This window comes from Gadus morhua, chromosome 14, assembly GCF_902167405.1.
Source record: "Gadus morhua chromosome 14, gadMor3.0, whole genome shotgun sequence".
NCBI classification, from domain to species: domain Eukaryota; kingdom Metazoa; phylum Chordata; class Actinopteri; order Gadiformes; family Gadidae; genus Gadus; species Gadus morhua.
The window spans coordinates 16,314,960-16,335,485 of NC_044061.1; the positions used below are offsets into that span (position 1 = coordinate 16,314,960).

The following is a 20,526-nucleotide window of genomic DNA, read 5'->3' on the forward strand; positions in this document are numbered from 1 at the left end:
CAATTATACTAGAAAACATTATTCCTGATTTGATTGAACTGGATCAAACTGGATTTATTAAAAACAGGCATACACAGTATAATGTAAAACATGCGTTATACCTGATTGATAACATATATAAAAGAAAATCAAAGCTCCTAGCGATTAGCCTTGATGCAGAAAAGGCCTTCTGTGCGTTGGGAGTTTTTGTATTTGGTGTTGAAGCGTTTTGGCTTTAATGATAAAGTAGTAGGATGTCTCAAATCTATATACCACTTACCGACAGCACGGATTAAGATAAACGGTAACCTCTCACGTGTGGACACAAGAGGATGCCGGCAAGGCTGTCCCTTAAGCCCTACCCTATTCTCATTATTTATGGAGCCAATCGCCCAAGTAATAAGAGAGGATGCTGGGATAACAGGAATCTCAATTAAAGGAAGAGTACACAAGGTATGCCTTTACGCGGACGATGTCTTGGTGACCCTTTCCGAGCCAGATTTAAGCCTGCCAAAAACTCGTGTCTTAAACTTAAGATGGTCTTAAACAATATGGTCTTTATTCAGGCTACAAATTAACCGTACATAAGACCCAAACCCTTTCTTATAACTTTTTCCAGCAAGAAAATGTACGTAAAATATATAATTTTAAGCGAAAAGCTAATGTTATGAAGTATCTTGGTGTAATTATATCAAGAAACCTAACTGATATATATATAATACAAATGATCACCCCATCACAAAAGAAATAAAAATAGATTTGGATAGATGAGCTCCTCTAACACTTAGTATGCATAATTGAATAGAGACTATAAAGATGATAATTTTACCACGACTTTTGTTTCTTTTCCAATCCCTACTGGTACAGATACCGACTAAACAATTTACTGAATGGAATCTGATGATTTCTAGGTTTATATGGCAGAATAAGAAATCGAGAGTACGTTTTAAATCACTACAGTTATCCAAAGAAAAGGGAGGCATGTCTCAACCTTGTCTATAATACTATTATAAGGCAGCACAATTACAATATCATATTTACTGGTGTATCAATGATTACGAAGCAAAATGGAAAGAACTAGAAATAAACCAACTTGATATCCCACTTCAATCCCTACTTGGTGATACAAGTTCTAAGACCATTTATTTAGAAAAATTAAATACATTTACAATGGTTCCTCTCAATATCTGGTTTAAAGAATGTCAGAATCTAAAATTGGTGAGAATAGCGTGAGTGCTGAGATGGGTTGAACATGATGATGATTTTAAACCAGCCAAGCTGGACTTGAGGTTTAAACAACTGACCAGGAAGGGCATCACATCATACTGTGGAATTTCGACCAGCACACAAAGCTTCCTACATCTTCAAGAATCCCACAAATTAATCAGACAAGACTTCTACAGATATTTACAGATTTGGCATCATTTTGCCCGAAACATTAAAATTGATGATGAAGCTGATTTGGATCTCATCAAGTTCTTATTGATGCTTATGGAGGCAAAATCCGTAAGAAATTGGTGTCAAGATTATATTCCTTTTTACAACATTCCAAGAAATATTCTACACTTTATATTAGAACTAATTGGGAGAACGAAGCAAACATAACCTTAACAGAAGATGAAACGGTAAAAAAAGCAATCACCAAAAAGTGGCTTAACAAGGGACCACCAACCAAAAGAGTGGTTAGTAATTGTAAAAGAAGTAAGAGATGGAAAAACTTACATTTAGACTTTGTATTAATACATTTCAGAAGTACTGGCTAAAATGGTTATCAAATGAGTAAGCCAAGTATGAAGAAAGAATATTATTTAGATTCGATTTTACAAATTACTTTTTACATTTGTGTCTGATCGAATTTACACTGGACTTCGAAGCATGCTTCTTGGATTTAAAAAAGCCATAAAGAATCAGCCAATTTGGTTTCCTATGCTGGATTTACTTAATTTGGACTCGGGACTTTATCTGACCTGTGATGACATGCTGGTGATATTTGGATTTTTTTTGTAGGAATACTATGGAGGTAACCTGTAACATGTGTCTTGATTGTACATGGTAGGCTTTATTATGCCCTGTCTTCGATGACCTAACTGTTTTGTTCTGTTTTAACTTATTTTTGTATGTGTTGTATGTTTTGTCCATAAAGTTAAAAAATACATAAAAAAAAGGCGAGTGACCTAACACTCTTTCTCTCTTTGTCTGTGTTGCAGACGGTTGATGACGATGCGATGGCTGCGTGAATGAGGCTTGGCGCGGGGAGAGCTGAACAATGCCCAAAGCTGGGGGTTCAAAGCCGCCGCCACATGATCCCTTCCCGCTCAACACCGACATGGTGGAAAAACAGCCTGGGAAAAAGGTAACGCAAGCACATCAATTTATATACACTTATGCGTGTATACCAATGCACATTCACATTTACTTGTGTTCACACACAAAGACACACACGCACACACACACACACGTACACAGCTATATATATATATTTACAGTTAGTTGGGCTCTGTTAATCCCTTCCTCATCCATCAATCTGTACTGCTGAAAGCTGGGGCTGCTGTAGCCTCATCTTCATCACAACATTCTGCTACTCTAAACTCGTTTTTCGGCCACAGTGAACCCCCTCAGACTTTGAAATAAGCATCATCTATGCCGTCAGGGCTGACATCACAACCCTATAGATCTCGTGCTGGTGTGTGGATGTAAAGATAGCGTCACAGCTGTGCTGGTTCACCAGAAAGCCAATGTGATGATCGTCTGTTGTTTTCCCCATTTTGTGTGCTAATGCATGTAAGCAGACTTTGACAAGACCTTTGAACCATTGTTTATGTCAGTCTTATTGGAGAAGTTAATATGTCAGAAAATCCCCTTTGTTTGGTACAATTATGTTTTTCTTGGTTTTGCCAGTTAATAAGCATACAGAGTTGAATGGTTGTGTATTGTAGGAGAACATATGGTTAAGAGATTATCTCTGATGCAATGTATCCCAGCTCCTGGTTTTAGATTAGAAAGCAGATAATTGTCCATGCATTTGGATTTATTTACATTTTGAATCTGTATTTGTGCTCAGATTACTAAATGCTTTGCGAAGCTATTAGGGGTGGGAATCTCTTGGCACCTCACGATTCGATTCCGATTACGAGGTCAACGATTAAATTCTGAAGCGATTATCGATGCATCTCTATGCAACAATTTTTTTTATGTACATTTCCATGCCTGATTTTCAAAAATATATAGATACATCTGGGTTTGCTAATCAATTACTACTTTTGTGATGATCATTAAAGACATCAACAGATGAATTAACTTATCTAATATTTCATAAGAGAGAAAGCTTTTGTCACAAATATGACTTTCTATGAACAATGCAATAATCAATGCAGCTTGCATTATAACAAAATATGGAAGCATGCAAAAAATAGATTTCAGTTTTATTTTATTTCTAATCTTTATTTTCTATGTAATTAAAGGAAAAGATGCTCTTGAATTAGAAGGAGTTCTTGTGTCTGGCTGTGAGTTTAAGCACATTTTTTAATTCCGATTATTCATTTATCTGCATCGAGACAGAATCGTTGTAGCGATGCATCGAAGAATCGATTATTTTTCCCACCCCTAGAAGCTATGCCGCTAGGCTTAACCTATGGCCAGTTATTCACTAACTGGGCTTTGCAAGGTCACTTGAGATTTTCTATGTCTTGCATAAACTGAAGGTTCTGACGGGGTACGACAGAGGGTTTTGGAAGCCGTTTGCTAGGCTATAGATTGGGTTTACAGCTAGGCAAATGACTTGATTAACAGCAAAGCTAATACCTTTGCTAACAGCTATATTACCTGGATATCTAGGCTATGGACTAACAGCTTCTCTGATGGGAATAAAGACAAGTGTACACTTGGAGGGGTGGATGTGCAACCCTGTGCACAGGATTGCATTCAACTGAGACCATTGCCCAGTGATAACAAAATGTCACTTCTAATTCAGATCTTTAAAAACTAAAACTAAATAATTATACTCAGTCACATCCTCGTAACAAGGATGTGACTATAACAAATGTAGACCATCGTACTGGTCTGATATGAAATGGTTTACTGTGTGTGTGTGTGTGTGTGTGTCTGTGTGTGTGTATCTGACAAGGTCTGACTAGTGTTGTATGACATCATAGTCTTATGACTGGGGTGTGGCAAGGGGAGGGGCTTAGACAGCTGAGAGGGAGGGAGAGCGAAAGAGAGAATGTAAGCAAACACGTGCATGTACTGCTATTATTGCTTTTGCCACGCCTGCAGCAGTGATGGGATACAAAGGCTGTACCACCCGAATAAAAAGTCTGTTTATGCATCGATCGGTGTGTTAAGTCTAGGAATGGACACTCTGAAATAACACTGGGTGGACAAGGACATGCTGTAAGTGATGCTGATGTGAATTTGTTATTAGGTATTCAATAGGTATCTCTGGATACATATTGTATTCGTACAGATTTGTTTTATTTTTATTGATTCTTTACTGTTAGTTGCTGGAAAGGCGAGATGACAATAAATTCTTAACAATACTGGTATTTGTTGTTGTTTAAATGTTCGTCTGTCTTTATTTTTTGTTTATGTTTCAGTATTTTGTTTGTTCTTTAATGCTAGGGATGTAACTGTTAACCGTAGAGAATAGTTTTGACCGGTTACACATGTCAGTCTATCAGTCTATCGGTTAATTAGCGTATACGTGGTGCATATCCACGGCCTTGCTAGCTAGCAGTCTGAGATAAAAAATGAAGCATGCTAAACGATGCTCGGTGTGGGACCATTTCCTCCAGAAAGGCAATAAAGTCTAATGAAAATTGAGTGTCTTGAATGTAGCGCCCCTGCTGAACTTTGAGTGCCACTGTTAAATCCCTGACAAGCGGATAGATAGGAGGAGCCTTATTTGTTAAGACAATAAATGACTGAATATGGTTCGTTCCCCTTCACGTTGACGCAATGCAAAGATGATTATGGACAATGATTTCATTGTCCAAAATGATAGATTTTCTGTGTATTTGACTAACTTTGATTGGCTGATATTGGCTTACTTCTTGTACAATTTTAAGTTGCTTAGGCCAGGGCTCAAGAATGTTACAAAAATGGTCGAATTTTCAACCATTTTGGATGCAAGGTAATTTTTTTTCCTGGGTAATATATATATTTATATATACCGTATATACAGGGTTCTCCCTGAAACTTCTTACAATAGGATTGTCGCGTTGAAGACATTTCATTTATGAAACTGACTAATAAAGCATTATTTCAGTAAAACATGGGTTTTAAACATTAAACCCATGTTTTATTGGAATAACGCTATAAGAAGCCAAGCTGTAATATCACGCAAGTTAAGTGTGGAGAAAGTCAGTGGCTTACGGATCCAATCTCGGTCTGAGTCTGACTCGATTACATCAGTTTCAATGTAAAGCTGGACGCACACCAGATGAGCCACAGGGTGCTGCGTCCAGCCACTCGGCGTGGTAGAAGGACAATAGGCGTCGGAAGATTTGATTTAGGTCTTGTTCCGTTTGATAAAATGAGTGGTAATGGATGGCGTTGCGATGCAAGCCAACTGCTAAGGTTTTATGCAGTTCTGGAAGTCATAGTGCAGCTGTACTGCGGCTCAATTGTGAGTGCTCTTATTCGAAACACTTAAGTTTCATGATCATCGAAAAAAGTGTTTTGTACATTATGCAAGGTTTGGTTTGGGAGGAAAGATATGTCGAGGTGCTTGGGATAAAATAGAAAAGGACCCCTATGCAATATAAACCTTTGACAACTTATTTAAAGTGAGTGATGAAATTACTGTTGAAATCAAGGAGCACAGATGGATAGTACATGAGAAACATTTCACCTCTGAAAAAGGAAAATTTGTTAGGGTGCTACCAAATTAAAAAGTTAGTCACGCTACATTATAAAATGTTCGTATTGAGCCCCTAAAGATGCTAATATAGCTAACAATAACAATGACTAGCCAATGTGACACGGGAGCGCTATAAGTGCTGCAAGCCAGGAAAAATAAAATAACGTCATATTTTCAGCGTCAATGGTGAAGACTACTAATCCGCTACTTCTCGATCTGGATCTAAAACAAACTCTTGAGTTCAGCTGTAGTGTTAGTAATAACGGGGAGGAACAAATTAGATTTTTCTTTTTTTTAATAACCGAATGCGGCGTTGGCATAATTGAGAGCTAAAGCGACAGATACTGTAACTTGGTGTTTTGGAATAAGAAAAGAGGCTAGCCAGATGACCTAGCTGTAATTTCCCTGTATTCATTAGCCGGAATGGCTGCTTGTCAGACAGATAGAAATGGAGAAAGAAAGCTAATACTATTGTGGCTTGTGTCAGCAATCTTAACCATCATTTTTCCCAGCATGCCTTGAGTTGCCCTACTTTCCCAGAAGAACACTGTTTTGATTCAAATGTTCATGGTGTTGTCGTCTTGATCTTGCCTTTTCCAATGCCTTTTCTCCCGTCCTGTAGGATAAAGAAAAGACCTTGTCAATCAAGACACCCAAGGTGGACCGCGGTGATGGGGCGAAAGAGAAAGCACCGAAGAGGAGGCTCCCCTTTACCGTTGGAACCAATGGAGACCAGAAGGACTCAGACTCAGGTAAGAAATTGCAGGCGTGACCCAAATACTTGGACCTTAACAATGGCTTGTGTGGTTCATTATCAAACTCGGAACCTTTTAGCTGGGAGTTTAATATCCTGGCTAAAACACTATCCATCCTTCTGATTAATGTCTTGCCGACTGAATTAGCAACGTCAAAGAAATTTAATTGACTGTACTCCACTGATATTCTTCCTGCTTTTGTGTTTTGGGGTTTTTTTTGGTATGGAGGTGGGGTGTGTTTGTTTCCCACCGTCTCTGTGACAGGGAGTAGACGTGTTCCCACTGAGGTCTTGATGGGATGTGGGAGGGCAGATGAATTTAGTTGTACCAGGGAGCCAGGTTGGGAAGAGAGTGGAGGAGTTCCACACAGACTCTTACAAATGAGAGAAGATCTCCAGAGGGGTGCAGGAGACGTCAATATGGTGGAGATTGTTTGGACTGACCCCAGCTGGTTGGAGTGGGACTTCTTCATCCAGACTCAGAGACACTAATGTCTCCCTCTGATCAGATAGTTCTCGTTTGATTTTGTTTCAGTTATAACCAGTGAAAGCTAAGAACAGGGCTCCAGACAGCATTTTGCGACCACAATGTGAGTGTGCGACTGAATTTTACATCTGGTCGCACATGTGCCCTTTTTTTTATTTTTTTTATATCACGTTAAACTGGGAAGGGACGCGTCAACGAATCTGGAATCTGTAGCAGGCCAAAGAGTGTAAGAAGGATAGGGAATGGCCACTGTTTGTGGCTAATGTGTGGAGGGGCAGGGTCCTAGAGATTAAATATCGAGCGGGCGTAAACGTCTCTGTGAGCAAACTATTGACTAGTTCTTCGAACCTACGGCTAGTGTGCCAGTGCCAGAGTCCTGCATGGGTCTTATTTTGCGAACCCGTACCCACAATACTTAAAACCACATCTGACCCGTGTTCCGACAGTAGCGCGAATTACATTCTGGACCCAACCCGACCCGCTATAAATTGATATCGACGCCCGACCAGCACCCGAAGGAATATTAGACACAATAGATGGAACGCTCGGGAATTACACTATGTGGTGTTTGGCCTGGTGCTTTAGATTGCTGTGCAAAAAAAGGCAGAGAGGCGCAGCGTCCTGTCAAGCGGCACAGCAAGCGGGTGCACTCCCGTGAAACTGTCGCTTCCGTGCTCGTCGAACGCAGAATCACAATAAAATGTGACACAGAATTAGAAACCGCACATTGTAATTTCTGCATCGATTATCAAGATGTGTAGATTAGTAATACAGTGAAGAAATGATCTGCATGATGATTTAGGGTGAGCCCCTAAATTAGTGGTGGTGCCCCTAAAATGTTCAGTTAGGGGCCACACTGCTCCTAGTGTAAACAGTTAGTCTGGAGCCCTGGAGTATCATTAGTGCTCTTTAGACTGGTGTGCATAAAACAGAGGCCTTCTCTGTGTGCATTATCGATGTGGGTATTTCTGAGTTTCAGTGTGGGAGTACTTTGCAGTTCACAGGCCCCTATAATCGTTTTCACACATGTCTTCCGAATTTGTATTTCAGGACAGTCAACCGTGAGGGTGATTCACACTTATTCACACTTAATGCTTTATATGCGGACATCGATGCCGTTCCAACATCAACGGGGGGTTTAGGGGGGTGGGTCTGCAAGGGGCGGGACATGACGTAGGGTCTAATTTCGCAGGAGGCGGGATACGGGCACCCGCTGTCAATCTAGTTTGTTTTGTTTTGACCGCAGACAGCATGGAGGCAGAACTGGCAGAACTCATCGCGATCATCTTAACTGTTGCTGCAACGATGCATCAAATATTCTGTTGCATCCACAAAATCCGGACCATCGATCGATGAAAAAATGGAGCACGAGTTAGAAATAAATAGAAGAAACGACGAAGAAGAAAGGCGTCACGAACGACTGCGTTACCGGAGAAAGGGAGCGTCTTTTTTTGCTTCATTTCACATTTAAGAAACACATGGAAAAATTTAGTTGATTTCTGTGTTTAACTGAGAAAACAGGGAGTGGACCCTATAATGTTCAGCTAACTGTTGTAAATAACAATAATAATAATAAAAGAAAAATTTATTTATACACGTGCAGCTGTGAACTTATGTATTGTAATTAATTGTATGATGTGTACTTTTTAGGGATGGGCATTTGAAGGCATATCAATTTTCGAATATTAGATTAAAAAAAATGGAGTAACCGGTTAACCGAACTACGAAAAAAAAAAACAGCACTGTTAGGTGTGAAAACGGCCAACGGCCACAGCCAGATGGCCTAGTGTGAGTGCAACCTAAGTCTTGCTACATTTTTAGGGTGCACTCACACTAGGCCATCTGGCCGTGGCCGTTGGCCGTTTTCACACCTAACTGTGCTCTACTGGCCCCATTGTTCTCTGGCCTGCACTCACACTAGGCCATCTGGCCGTGGCCGTTGGCCGTCCCAACTGTGGCCTGGCCACGGTAGGCTCTTGTACACACGTCATCACGTCGTAACACGTCATCACCAAGCGTCCGCTGCATAGACCATAATAGAGTCTGCCGCCAGTCAGAGTTTTAACAACAATGGACAACAACACAAGGTGTCCTCGACTTTGCATATGGTCGCGGATTCTCCCAAATACATCGGAATTCTTGTGGGTCTTCTCCAACTGTGCCTGAATAGCATCGTCTGCCCAAATGGCTAACACACTCGACTTCTCTATGGGACCAACGTGAACCAACAGTTGAACCGCTCGTCGCCTTTATTATCTCCATGGTCGTCGCATGGACTGTACGTCATCCAGCTCAGGTTCAGTAGCTGTGCGTGTGCGCGTGTCGGCTCATTAGCATCTGTACCGTGGCGGCCCGTACCGTAGCAGCACAACTCTCCTAAGTGGCCAAGCTGGCCAGGCCTGGCCCTACTGGCCACACTCTGGCCAAACCACAGGTTTGAGCACGGTTAGGTGTGAAAACGGCCACGTCCACGGCCAGATGGCCTAATGTGAGTGCACCCTTAAGGTGATAATATGCAGATTTTGTAACTGATTTGATGTGACTATCAAAATGTAAATCTGAATCCATGATAACCCCTAGATTTCTGGCTTTGATTGAGGTTTTCAGGGACAGAGAGTGAAGGTGTTTGGTTGCTTTAAGCCTTTCCGTTTTAGAACCAAATACAATTATCTCTGTTTTGTCCTCATTTAGTTTAAGGAAATTTCGGCACATCCATTCTTTTACTTGCTCAATGCACTGGCACAGCAGATCTATGGGTACCCATGTCATTTCGAATAATCGAATATTCGAATAACCATGCCCATCCCTAGTACTTTTAGGGTTATGAAAAGGCCTATCTTTTGAGGTTCACAACGAATGACTCTGAAAAGCAGTGCCAACATTGAAATATTTTTTAACCATTCAGCGAACAAAAGGCAACAGGCTGATTATCATTTAGGGTGCCACTCAATGACATGCAAATGCAGACCGAAGCTTCATCAACACGCCAACTCAAATGGTGTTAAATGCAGACTTTCTACTCCTCATTCACATATAAGGTAATTAACATTTCCACCGGCAAAAATACTACCTCAAGGGTAGTATTTTTTCATTATACCAATGTCAGGATACGTCGTTCACATACACGGCCTATCAGGAGAATAGCAGGACTTACGTGTATGTGTGAAAGCAGCTTATGTAAAGGTAGGTAGCAAGGCTGCTAACCTGCCAGTGTCAGTTCAGAATGGATGCGTCTCTTCAGGTGTATTGTATTGCGTGGTGAGCTGTGGTTTGTGTAAGAGTATTATGAGTTTGGCAGTGGGTGGTGTCATCATGTGCTGTTGTAGGATGGTGTGATATGTTGGATTGTGTAACAGTGTCTTGTGGTGGTGTGGTGATGTAGCACATTGTGTCTGTGTGATGATGTAGAACATTGAGTGTGGTGCTATAGTGTGTGTGTGTGTTTCATGCAGATCCAGTTTGTTAGAATCAGTATTCTTCAAAAAGATATCAAAGATGCATTTGCTGTTTATGTTGTAAGCAGAATTACACAAAATATCAATATTAATTTGCAAACATAGCTAAAATAGCAAAAAATTGCAAAATTAGCTAAACTTAACACTGTGCAAAGTTTCAATGAAATTGCACAGCAGCGCTAGCGCTATTCAAGATGAAAAAAAAATGCAAACAAAAACCCACACACTATTCTAGATGACGGATCATCAGAAAAAATATCACTTGTAACCGGTTAAATTGCCTTATGAACAGTCATATAAGGTATTAATGGTACCTTACTACCATTAGAAGTCGGTAGGGGGAAAATGTGAAGAATCATTGAGAGCAGGAACTTAGCATGGAACTTTCAGAAACTGTTTGGGAAGGGAATCCTGAATGGGATTCATAGCAGCTCAATAAACTCCAGACATTCCTTAGTACAGTTTCAAGGAGTCCACAGGCTTCACTACTCTAAAGCCAGGCTCCATGGCATATACCCTAACACTTCTCCTTTATGCGATAAATGTAAACAACAAACAGGGACTCTTACACGTCAGTTTTGGTCTTTCTTCAAATTATAATATAAATTATATGGTCTTTCTTATAATCAATAAAATGCCAAAGGCTTTTGATAAAACTATTACACCTAACCCACTCCTAACCCTCTCTGGTTTAGTGGTGTTTAATACCAACATCACAAACTATGAAGGGCAAGCCATCTCCCTCTGTACGCTCATTCTTCCAACAATGGGTTAGAGCAGTGGTTCTCATACTTTTTACCATGAGTACCACCTTAGAAATTATTTGGCTCTCCAAGTACCTCTGGAATTAAAATAAAGTAGCGTAGGCCTTTAACTTCATAGTTTACACAGAAGGCATTAATATTAATAATATGATTTGTTATTCACATAACTTTAATTGACTGAAGCAACCTGTCTGTAAACTCATGTATTGTATTTAAACACTTGCAACGTGACAATACTACCAACTGAACTGCATCAATAGGCCTACCCAGCAAATGGAGATATTATCTTGCATATAACATACCAGTCAATCTAGTGAGGTAATTAACAAGTGTACTGCATTAAAACATTCACAGCACTGAATATTAATTTTAAAACTGCAGTCAAACCAATCGTGTGAGGTAAATTGTACCGCATCAAAACATTTAAAGAATTGAACATGAATATACAAATACTGGAGTCAAACAATCCCGTTATAAGCAATTGCAGTGCAGTAATCCTGCACAGCAAAGGGAGAAATCATGTGTACAGCAAAAACACGTATGATCAAGTGTATTATAGAAAAACAACGGAAATATTTAATCTTCAGTATTCAAAATACTGCAGTAAGCGCCACAAGGGCAAAATATAAACTATGTTTGAAAGAGAATGTACTCAGGCACACGTTGAAAATTAAGAATAGTAGCCCCTACTGTGACCTTCTCAAAGTAATGCACAAGAATGTACCCATATGAATAATAATAAAAAAGAAAGTGGTAATGGCGACTCTGGGCCTATGATGCTTAGTGAGAGGGTTGTGCGTGGCTCTGTGAACAGTTATCTGATGTCTGGGTCGATTGAGGTAAGCTTTAGCCTCAGACTTGGTTCAGCATCCAACCTGCTTCTATATTTAGTCTTAATGAAGGCGAGGGAAGAGAAGCCTTTCTCACACAACTACGTGGTCGCAAATGGAATGACAAAGCGCACAGCCTTGTCCGAAAGCGCAGGATATTCGCTGCGTCACTGCATCCGAAAGTCCAGCAATGTCTTGACTCTGAAGGCAGACTTCAATGTCTCATCACAGGACAGTGTATTTAAAAGTTCCTGTTCAAAAGCCGATAAGTTCTCCTCCAGGACGTCAGAAGCCTTAATGAGAAACGGATCTCGCATCCAGGGAACTGCAAACTGTTGTAGGAGAGTTCAGGTGCTCAGCAATGTTGTCCCTGACTTGATCAGTGAGCCTGAGGTCATTGTCAGAGAGAAAAGTCTCCAGATTAGGGAACTTGTGGCTTATGTGTTCAGTGTTTGTGTATAGGTGTACATGCAATTTTTTTTTTTAACGATTGCTTCAACTTTATAAAAAAAAATCGTTCATACTCTGCATACCACTAGAGGGCGCTCGCGTACCATCAGTGGTACGCGTACCACAGATTGAGAACGACTGGATTAGAGAGCTAGGCAATGTAATGCACATGGAAAGACTCGCTATAAAACTACTAATAAGGAAAGAATCTTCCAAAAGATATGGCAACCTCTGCTGGACAAATGGGCGAATAACGCCCAAAGTTTCGGCCCTAGTACTTGAGCTAATGGCTCTACTCTAATTTTCCTGAATTTTCTGGGGCTCTTTCTTGACTGTAATCATTTTGTCCCTTCTCTCGCTGGCTTTTTCTTTTACTTACCGCTTTCTTTCTTGTTGATAAAATAATATATTTATTTCCAGACTAAATTTGTTTAGCTTTAAGATGACAACCAACTCCCTGTGGTCTCCGTGACCGTCTGCCAGTACTGGTTCAGACTACACGATTTGGCCCCGATTCGTTTGTCGCAGACGAGTTGTACACGATCTTGAAAAGTCGGCGACGAGACGAGGTCTTGTAATGTGACATGCTTGCAAACTGCGATTTTTTCGTCTGCAACGTTAGAGAACCCCACGACGAAAAGTTTGGCATGGCAGAAATGTGGGGACCCGTAATGATGTATCCATTGTTGGAATGGAGGGAACCCCGCCCCCAGTTGTGCGAGGGAATCCCATGAACAGCTGGAGCTCACGGGCAGTGTTTACTAACTAGTAAAGAACAAACTAGTAAAGTAAAGACGTGAACATCTCCGCCCAGCGCTCGTCCGCTGGTTTTCCATAAGCATTCCACTGTGCGATCATCCCTGCTGCATGCCCTCACTCACATTGTTGAAATCATATGGATGCTTTATTCTTACTATGTGGCTTTTAGTTAATGATCAGGCTATAATAAGACCACGTTGGCTATGTTATCGCTGACAACAGGGGACAATTCATAGTGGTTGGACATTTTAGCGTGCCAACAGGCTTTTGTCGGGATGCGGAAAATGCAACTCAAAATCGGGACTGTCCCCGCAAAACCGGGACGTCTGGTCAACCTAATGATGATCGGGCATTAAACAAAGAAGTTGAAAGATGGTGCGATCTACGAGAGAGACGCAGAGGAACTGTCCTTACAAGGCTTTTGTCGGGATAAAAAATAAAGAATATGGGTTTTTGTTTTTTTGGGGGGGGTTTTCACTTGTAATTAGTTCATCGCGTTTATAGCCTACGCTCGGATGTGAACTTATTATTGCATGCTGGTTTTTCATTCATAAAACAATTAAACATTCAGGAGTATGCAAATTATTCTAAAGAGGTCTAGACTCGGTGCGCAACCCCGCCTTCTCCAGTGAACCAAGCAAGTCTGCGCCGTGACGAACAGGGGATTTTAACCCCTTGATTTTAAACAGGAAACTTGAGATAAAACGGTGTAATAGCTAGGCGTACCAAGCCGCGAGCGAACCAGCTTGGCGGTGTAAAAAGGCCTTAACCATTATTGTAAGCAGTCTCTGCGTCTCACTGAACAACGCAAACACACGCCAGCCAATTGAATGAAGCTCAGTCCTTTTTTTTTTCATTAACCTTTTCGCCAGTCTTTTCCGCCGACCGCGAACCCGTTCTGGTTGGCAGAAAAATTAAGTCAGTGCCCACAAAATTCTCTTCGACCCGAGAGAGAATATTGATTATCCCGATGACAATTAATTACGTCCCCGGGACGACGGGACATCGTTAATTTTATTCCATGGACGAAGCGCCCGACAGCAACCTGCTTTTAATATGTCATCCTCATATCTGAATCATGCCACTCAGTGCGGAATAGTGTTGGCTCTGCACGCTCGTTGCGCTCTTGTTGTGACTTCACAGAGGCATAACAACCGTTTTGCTCCAGTCACTTAATGGCGCCCGGTGTCACAAAACGAGTACCCCCAATCCGAGTGATCGATGATGATAATAACATCACGTTTTAATTAAGCTTTTAAAAAAACATTATGCATGTTTCCGCACGTGAACGACTTCATGCCTGTTTAACACACCATCCTGTTTAACTCACTCACTCTCCTTGCTTGACCGCAATCTAGCATCTAGGATAGATTGCTCTTCCTTGGGTCCCCAGATGTTAACGCTGAATTTCGTGCATTGAATTTTGCAGCTGACTCTGGCATTTTTAATTTGGGGACGTTGAAAATATTGAAGTTGAATTTTTGAATGTTGAATATTGGATTTTGAACTTTTTAACATTGAAAAATAAAGGCAAAAAATCCAGATACGTTATTTCAATGCATAAATATTCGGTGCTTAAAATTCAGTGGCTTTTTATTTTCAAAATCCGATGAGACTGATTAACTTCCATCAGTCATGCTGCCATTTTTCTAAATGGAAAGTTATATTTCTCAATTGGCAAAATAAAGAGTTAATTTATTAATTACCAATGCACTGTACGGTTGCATCCTTGGTGAAGAGGCCATAGCATACCGAGTTATTGCTGATGCAATGGTGAAAACCGGGGGTGATGTTAATGCTTTGTGTGGAACAAATAGCAGGAGCTTGCTGCCACTGCTGTTTGCTCCACAGAAAGCATTAACAACATCCTGTGGGCTACTTCCTGTCTCTTGTGCCCTCACTTCCTGTTTGTGCAGGTCTTTTCCATGGTGTGTGTATGTGGGCTTAGTCTTTCTCCCTCTTCCACCACTTTCTCTCTTGCTCACTCATCCTCTTTCTCCCTCTCCCTCATCTCTCTCTTTCTCTCTCTCCATCCCGCTACTCTGTAGACATACCTGGTTGGGTCGTTTTGCTGTACTAGTTTGGTTAAGCTCAGTCATTCCTTCCGTTTGGCCTCCAGCTACACAATGAAACAGTTACCTGGCTACATAGAATAAAGGCCAGTGCTATTGTTTTTTGTGCTCTCCACCAGCCCAAGCTCAGGTTGTCAGTCTATTCTTGGCGTGAACGGCCTGGCTCGCCCACTGGCTTTCCCTCTGTTTTGCTGTCAGAGCAGTTGAAAGCTGCTCGGACGGATAGTTTCCAGGCCATCTGGAAGCGAAATGGTGTAATTTTTCTGCTGTGAAACTGAGAACTACTTAGTAAACTCTGCGAGGACATTCCACTCATACAGGCGCACCATTCGTTATTAATCCTGTCTGTCAGACAGTGTGTCCAACTGAATGACGGCTGGGAATATTTGCCTTCCATGTGTGCGTCGCTGTGTGTAGAGCATCGAGCATCTGAGTTTGGCCGTTGATTAGCATGCGTCTCGGACTGTTTCCATGGTCATCGCTAGAGTTCATCTCAACACAGGGGAGGCTAAAAAAATCAGCCCATCCTAACAATGAATACCTAACCCATCTCTTTGTAATGTAGTCCTGAGAAAATGCACGTTCTCGCCCAGCCTGGCTGCTCGCTATGCACTATACTGCTGTACAATTTGACTAAAGAGACAAGTAAACAAAGATAATATGGGTATTATGCTCTGTGTTCATAATCACACGCTAATCATAAGCACACGTCCATGGCCATGTCTGATATATCTCAATACTCTACCAGTGTTTAAAATGGTGCATAACTAGTCCATAAATTTAATCCATATCTATAACCAGCATTTAGGCTAGTCCACATTCGTTTGATGCGTATCAATGACTAGCATTTAGACTAGTCCACATAAGCTTGTTTCATACCAGCAACCATCCATCCAACCAACGAACCACGCTGGTGCACACGACTAGCTTGTTTCATATGGGCACAACCAATAGGCAGCGTTTAGCGTGTCCCTGCTGTAGCTAAGGCAAGTTACTGCAGTAACCTAGTAACCTAATCGTTTTCATAGCAATGCTCTGAGCTTGGGGGAGAGTGGCCTTACTTTCCTGCGTCAGGTGCCCAGCCTTTTAAACACATATTGGAAGTGCTAACATAGTATCTTCTGCAATCTGTCGCTCAAAACTAAATAAAAACCACTCTGTCATACTACTCCGTGAGGAATGTGTCTCAATGCCTCAGAGTACCTCCACTATGAGCGAGCGAGGGAGGGGGAGAGCTGTAAATGTTTACAGATGTTGATGGAAGATCCTCCCCACAATTCTCTTTGAATGTACGCGCTCCTCGGAAAGTTTGTTGCCAACATAAGCATGACTCATTAAATATGCTTCCTCCACTCTCCATTCATTTTTGTTGTTTTTTCATAGCCTTGAGTGGCACTGCTGGCGTTGCTAGTGCGGCTAACGTAGCAAGAAACACAGACTCTGCTGGGTAATCTTTTCTCTGGATTGCAGTCCGCCGGGGTTTTAGTATCTTTAACTGTAAGACTTTGGCTCTGTCCTGTCTGTCTTCACTTTGTTTATCTGTCATGGTTTTCATGTCATTTTCATGAGTTTATTTGTCGGACACTGCATTGCTGTAAATGTGCCAGAATTAGCCAGCACATTCAGTTGTGTGATAATATTGCATTGTTGTGGGTGTGTTGCATGCTAGCAGGGCTAATAGACTATGACTTTGCTGTTCTCTGTACACACGGGGTTCTATGCCAGGGGCATGGGTTGGTATGCTGCCCCAACTGAAAATACAGCCTGGGCATGTTTTGGGACAACCAGCTGCTGTTGTCCCCTCGCACCAAGTTTACAACCAGCCAGCCAGCCAGGCGGGCCAGGCGGTGACCTTGGCCAAGGCCTGATCAGTTGAAACGCACACCAATTATTATTGTAACTTCCCCTCACTCTTTTTTCTCTTCTCGCTTTTATCCACACCCCCACCTCTCTCTCTAACACCTTTAATTTTCCGTTTTATTTTATGGATTGTTTATCGGGCCATTCCACTAGTTTCTGACCTCTTACTTCCCCCCCCCCCCCCCCCCCCCCCCCTCTCTCTGGACCAATCAGAAAGCAGCGTGGGTCTTGGGAGGTTGTCAGTGTGAGACAGCGGCACAGAGCAAGGTGTTGCTTTGTCAGATTACTTAATCAGTAATTGTTTTGTAGTAAAATTAAGAATCCATGCAATCAATTGTAGGGGAAAAAGGCATGACGTCAGCTGTGTGTTTGCAATGTGTACATCTTTTTGTTTCCTCTCGCTCCCTTTCTACTTATCTCTCTCTCTTCCTCTCTCTCTCCTGGTCTTAGTCGTGCTTGATCAAGCCCTTTCTCTATTCTAGATACTAATTTCCTACCCCATCTCATTTGCTCTCCCCCTCTCTCGCCCTAACAGAGAAGCAGGGTCCAGAGAGGAAGCGCATCAAGAAGGAGCCCAGCAGCACGCGGAAGGCGGGCCTGCCATTTGGGATGGGCATGCCGGGCATCCGGGCCGGCTACCCCCTATCCGAACGCCAGCAGGTGGCTCTGCTCATGCAAATGACGGCCGAGGAGTCCGTCAACAGTCCAGGTGCCTGCTTAACATTGATCCCACGTCCCCTTGCCACTCACAGTGATCCGTGTGTCTGAGTGTGTGTGTGATCAGTGTGTGGGTTGGGAGTGTGTGTCTCTGGGAGGGGGTGCTTTCGTGTTTGATCGTTATGGATGGGAGTGGATTGCTTTGAATGTGGATCCTGGTGCGTGCATTTACATTTAATGGATTGTTAAAGTGATTGTATATGTTTATATCTAAACGTAAAGGTCGATCTGTTTATGTTAGTCTACTTTAAAAATAAAATTAAAAATAAGCTGTACCTTTCTATCGCCCTTCATCCGGTTAGGCTTCATTAAAGAGTCTTATTAGATCCCGTATATACACGATAACCCTCATCCATTCCTATTAGAACTGCATTGCATCCCTCAGCTGTGTGTAAGCTAGCTGGCATCTCCCACTTATTTTTGACTTCTCTTCACTTATTCTTAACTCACCTTCGCTCTCTGTATTACATAACCTGGACGCTGGTTTGTTGTGCAAATAATGAAAACGAAATTAAAGTTCTGTGGCCAAGAAGGACGACCATGCAATCTCAGCATGTGAAGTCAGATCACAGAACTAACGCATACACGTCTTGCTTTCCAAAGGGACCCTGTCCTTAAGCAGGACTTGGACTGTGTCCGGTGTGTTATAAGGTGTTGGCTGGCCCAGTATGGACCAAAAGGGTTCTCTGGTATGTGATTTGTGTCCCGGTTGAGATTTTTCTCACACCAGCTCAAACAAAAACGTGTTTAACCTGTATAATCATTCTTTAGCGCATTCCACAACACTTGGAAATTTCAGGATAAGCTTGTGAGTTTCAAACAGCACTTGGGAACAATTGCTCGGCAGACTTTGTGATGCAAACGCATCCAGAGCTTGGATTTCATCTTGTTAATGTGATGAAACAAAACCAGCTCAGGCAGTCTCCCTGTGTAAGGAACACAACCCCTGCTCAAGGGAGTGCAAGATCATCCTCTACTGGCCATTAGAGGAATCAGACACACACTAGTTTGAATTGCAGTGGTTCGAGCAACAGCCACACTGCGGTTCAACCAAAATACTAAACTTGTCGTATTTTAATTCCTATGCAGACACGACACCAAAGCACCAGTCGCATTCGAGCCTAGGCCAGAAGGGAACGCCGAACTCGGCATCCAAAACCAAAGACAAGGTGAACAAGCGCAACGAGCGTGGCGAGACACGGCTCCACCGAGCGGCGATCCGCGGCGAGGCACGGCGCATCAAGGAGCTGATTAGTGAGGGGGCCGACGTGAATGTAAAAGACTTTGCAGGTGAGGAGTCAATCTGAGTGATACACAGGTAGACTATCCCCTGAGGAATCACTTAGCGATACACAGGTAGACTATCTGTTGAGGAGTCACTCTCACTGGTACACTGAGATCCAATGTTATGCTTAATGATAACCAGGTAAATCATCTGTTTAGACTTGATATCCAGGTTTGGGGTGGAAGCACAAGCTAGTATCACAGCTTTAAAATGTGAAGTGAAAGTACATGGTTGTGTCTTTGATTATATATATTATAACACAGGCTCATATGTATTATAATGCAGTTCCAAGTCACACTCAATGAAAATTGATTTTGGAAAGTAGGTTTTAGGGTTTGATATGTGTTTATGGGAGTACTGAGTCCTTAAAGAACAATACAGGAACACATTAGTTTACAATAAAAGCAAACATCAACATGTAGCAGAGCTACAAACTGAAATCACCAACATCTTATGTTGAAAAGGAAATGAGCTGGCTCGTTGACATTGGTCAGTTGTTGTATATAACACACCCTGCGTGATGCTTGTGTGTCCAGGCTGGACTGCGTTGCATGAGGCCTGTAACCGTGGTTACTACGACGTAGCCAAGCAGCTGCTGGCTGCGGGGGCAGAGGTCAACACCAAGGGCCTGGACGACGACACCCCGCTACATGATGCGTCCAACAATGGACACTTCAAGGTGATGAGCAAGACCTAGTTTACTGATGATCCTTTAACAGTATTTGGTGTTTAGAAAACTTTAACAAAAACACAGTCTTTAGTTTTAAAACATGACAAACTGTGTGAAACCTTTGTGGTTCCCCTGAGACATTTTTACTATGCTTATAGCTTCAATTTCTATAAGATCTACAATGTATCTCTGTATTACATACAACCTGTGTATGTTCTATGTTGTATATATTGGAATATGACCGGCTATTTCAAAAGGAATTTGGTAGTACTTTACTGACTGTGTTGTGTTCCAGGTGGTGAAGCTCCTTCTGCGGTATGGAGGAGACCCACGGCAGAGTAACCGGCGAGGTGAGACGGCGCTCAAGGTGGCCAACTCTCCCACCATGCTCAACCTGTTGCTGGGGAAGGGGACATACACCTCCAGTGAAGAGAGTTCATCAGGTTGGTCAGCTCTATCTCTCCGTCCTCTACCGATGATGTAATTATTATCAGCTGATGGAATACTGGCATGACCTGCACACATATGTGTAAAGATCTTGCATTTACATTTAAGGCATTTAGCAGACGCTTTTATCCTAAGCGTCT

The 20,526-nt window shown here is 42.0% G+C and overlaps 1 protein-coding gene across 3 annotated transcripts in view; it reads left to right on the forward strand.

Annotated features, from left to right (window-relative positions):
• ankrd11 (ankyrin repeat domain 11) overlaps window positions 1-20,526 on the forward strand; it is a 136,947-nt gene that overhangs the window by 101,694 nt on the left and 14,727 nt on the right. For 2 of the 3 annotated variants that reach the window (XM_030377805.1, XM_030377806.1), the window contains exons 3-8: window positions 2,187-2,332; window positions 6,459-6,588; window positions 17,803-17,976; window positions 19,074-19,274; window positions 19,806-19,948; window positions 20,235-20,382. In XM_030377805.1, coding sequence (XP_030233665.1) covers window positions 2,246-2,332; window positions 6,459-6,588; window positions 17,803-17,976; window positions 19,074-19,274; window positions 19,806-19,948; window positions 20,235-20,382 — 883 coding nt within the window. In that variant the 5' untranslated portion in view covers window positions 2,187-2,245. Of the gene's footprint in view, window positions 1-2,186; window positions 2,333-4,220; window positions 4,369-6,458; window positions 6,589-17,802; window positions 17,977-19,073; window positions 19,275-19,805; window positions 19,949-20,234; window positions 20,383-20,526 lie in introns of those variants that run through there. The other variant, XM_030377807.1, reaches the window with a different exon arrangement.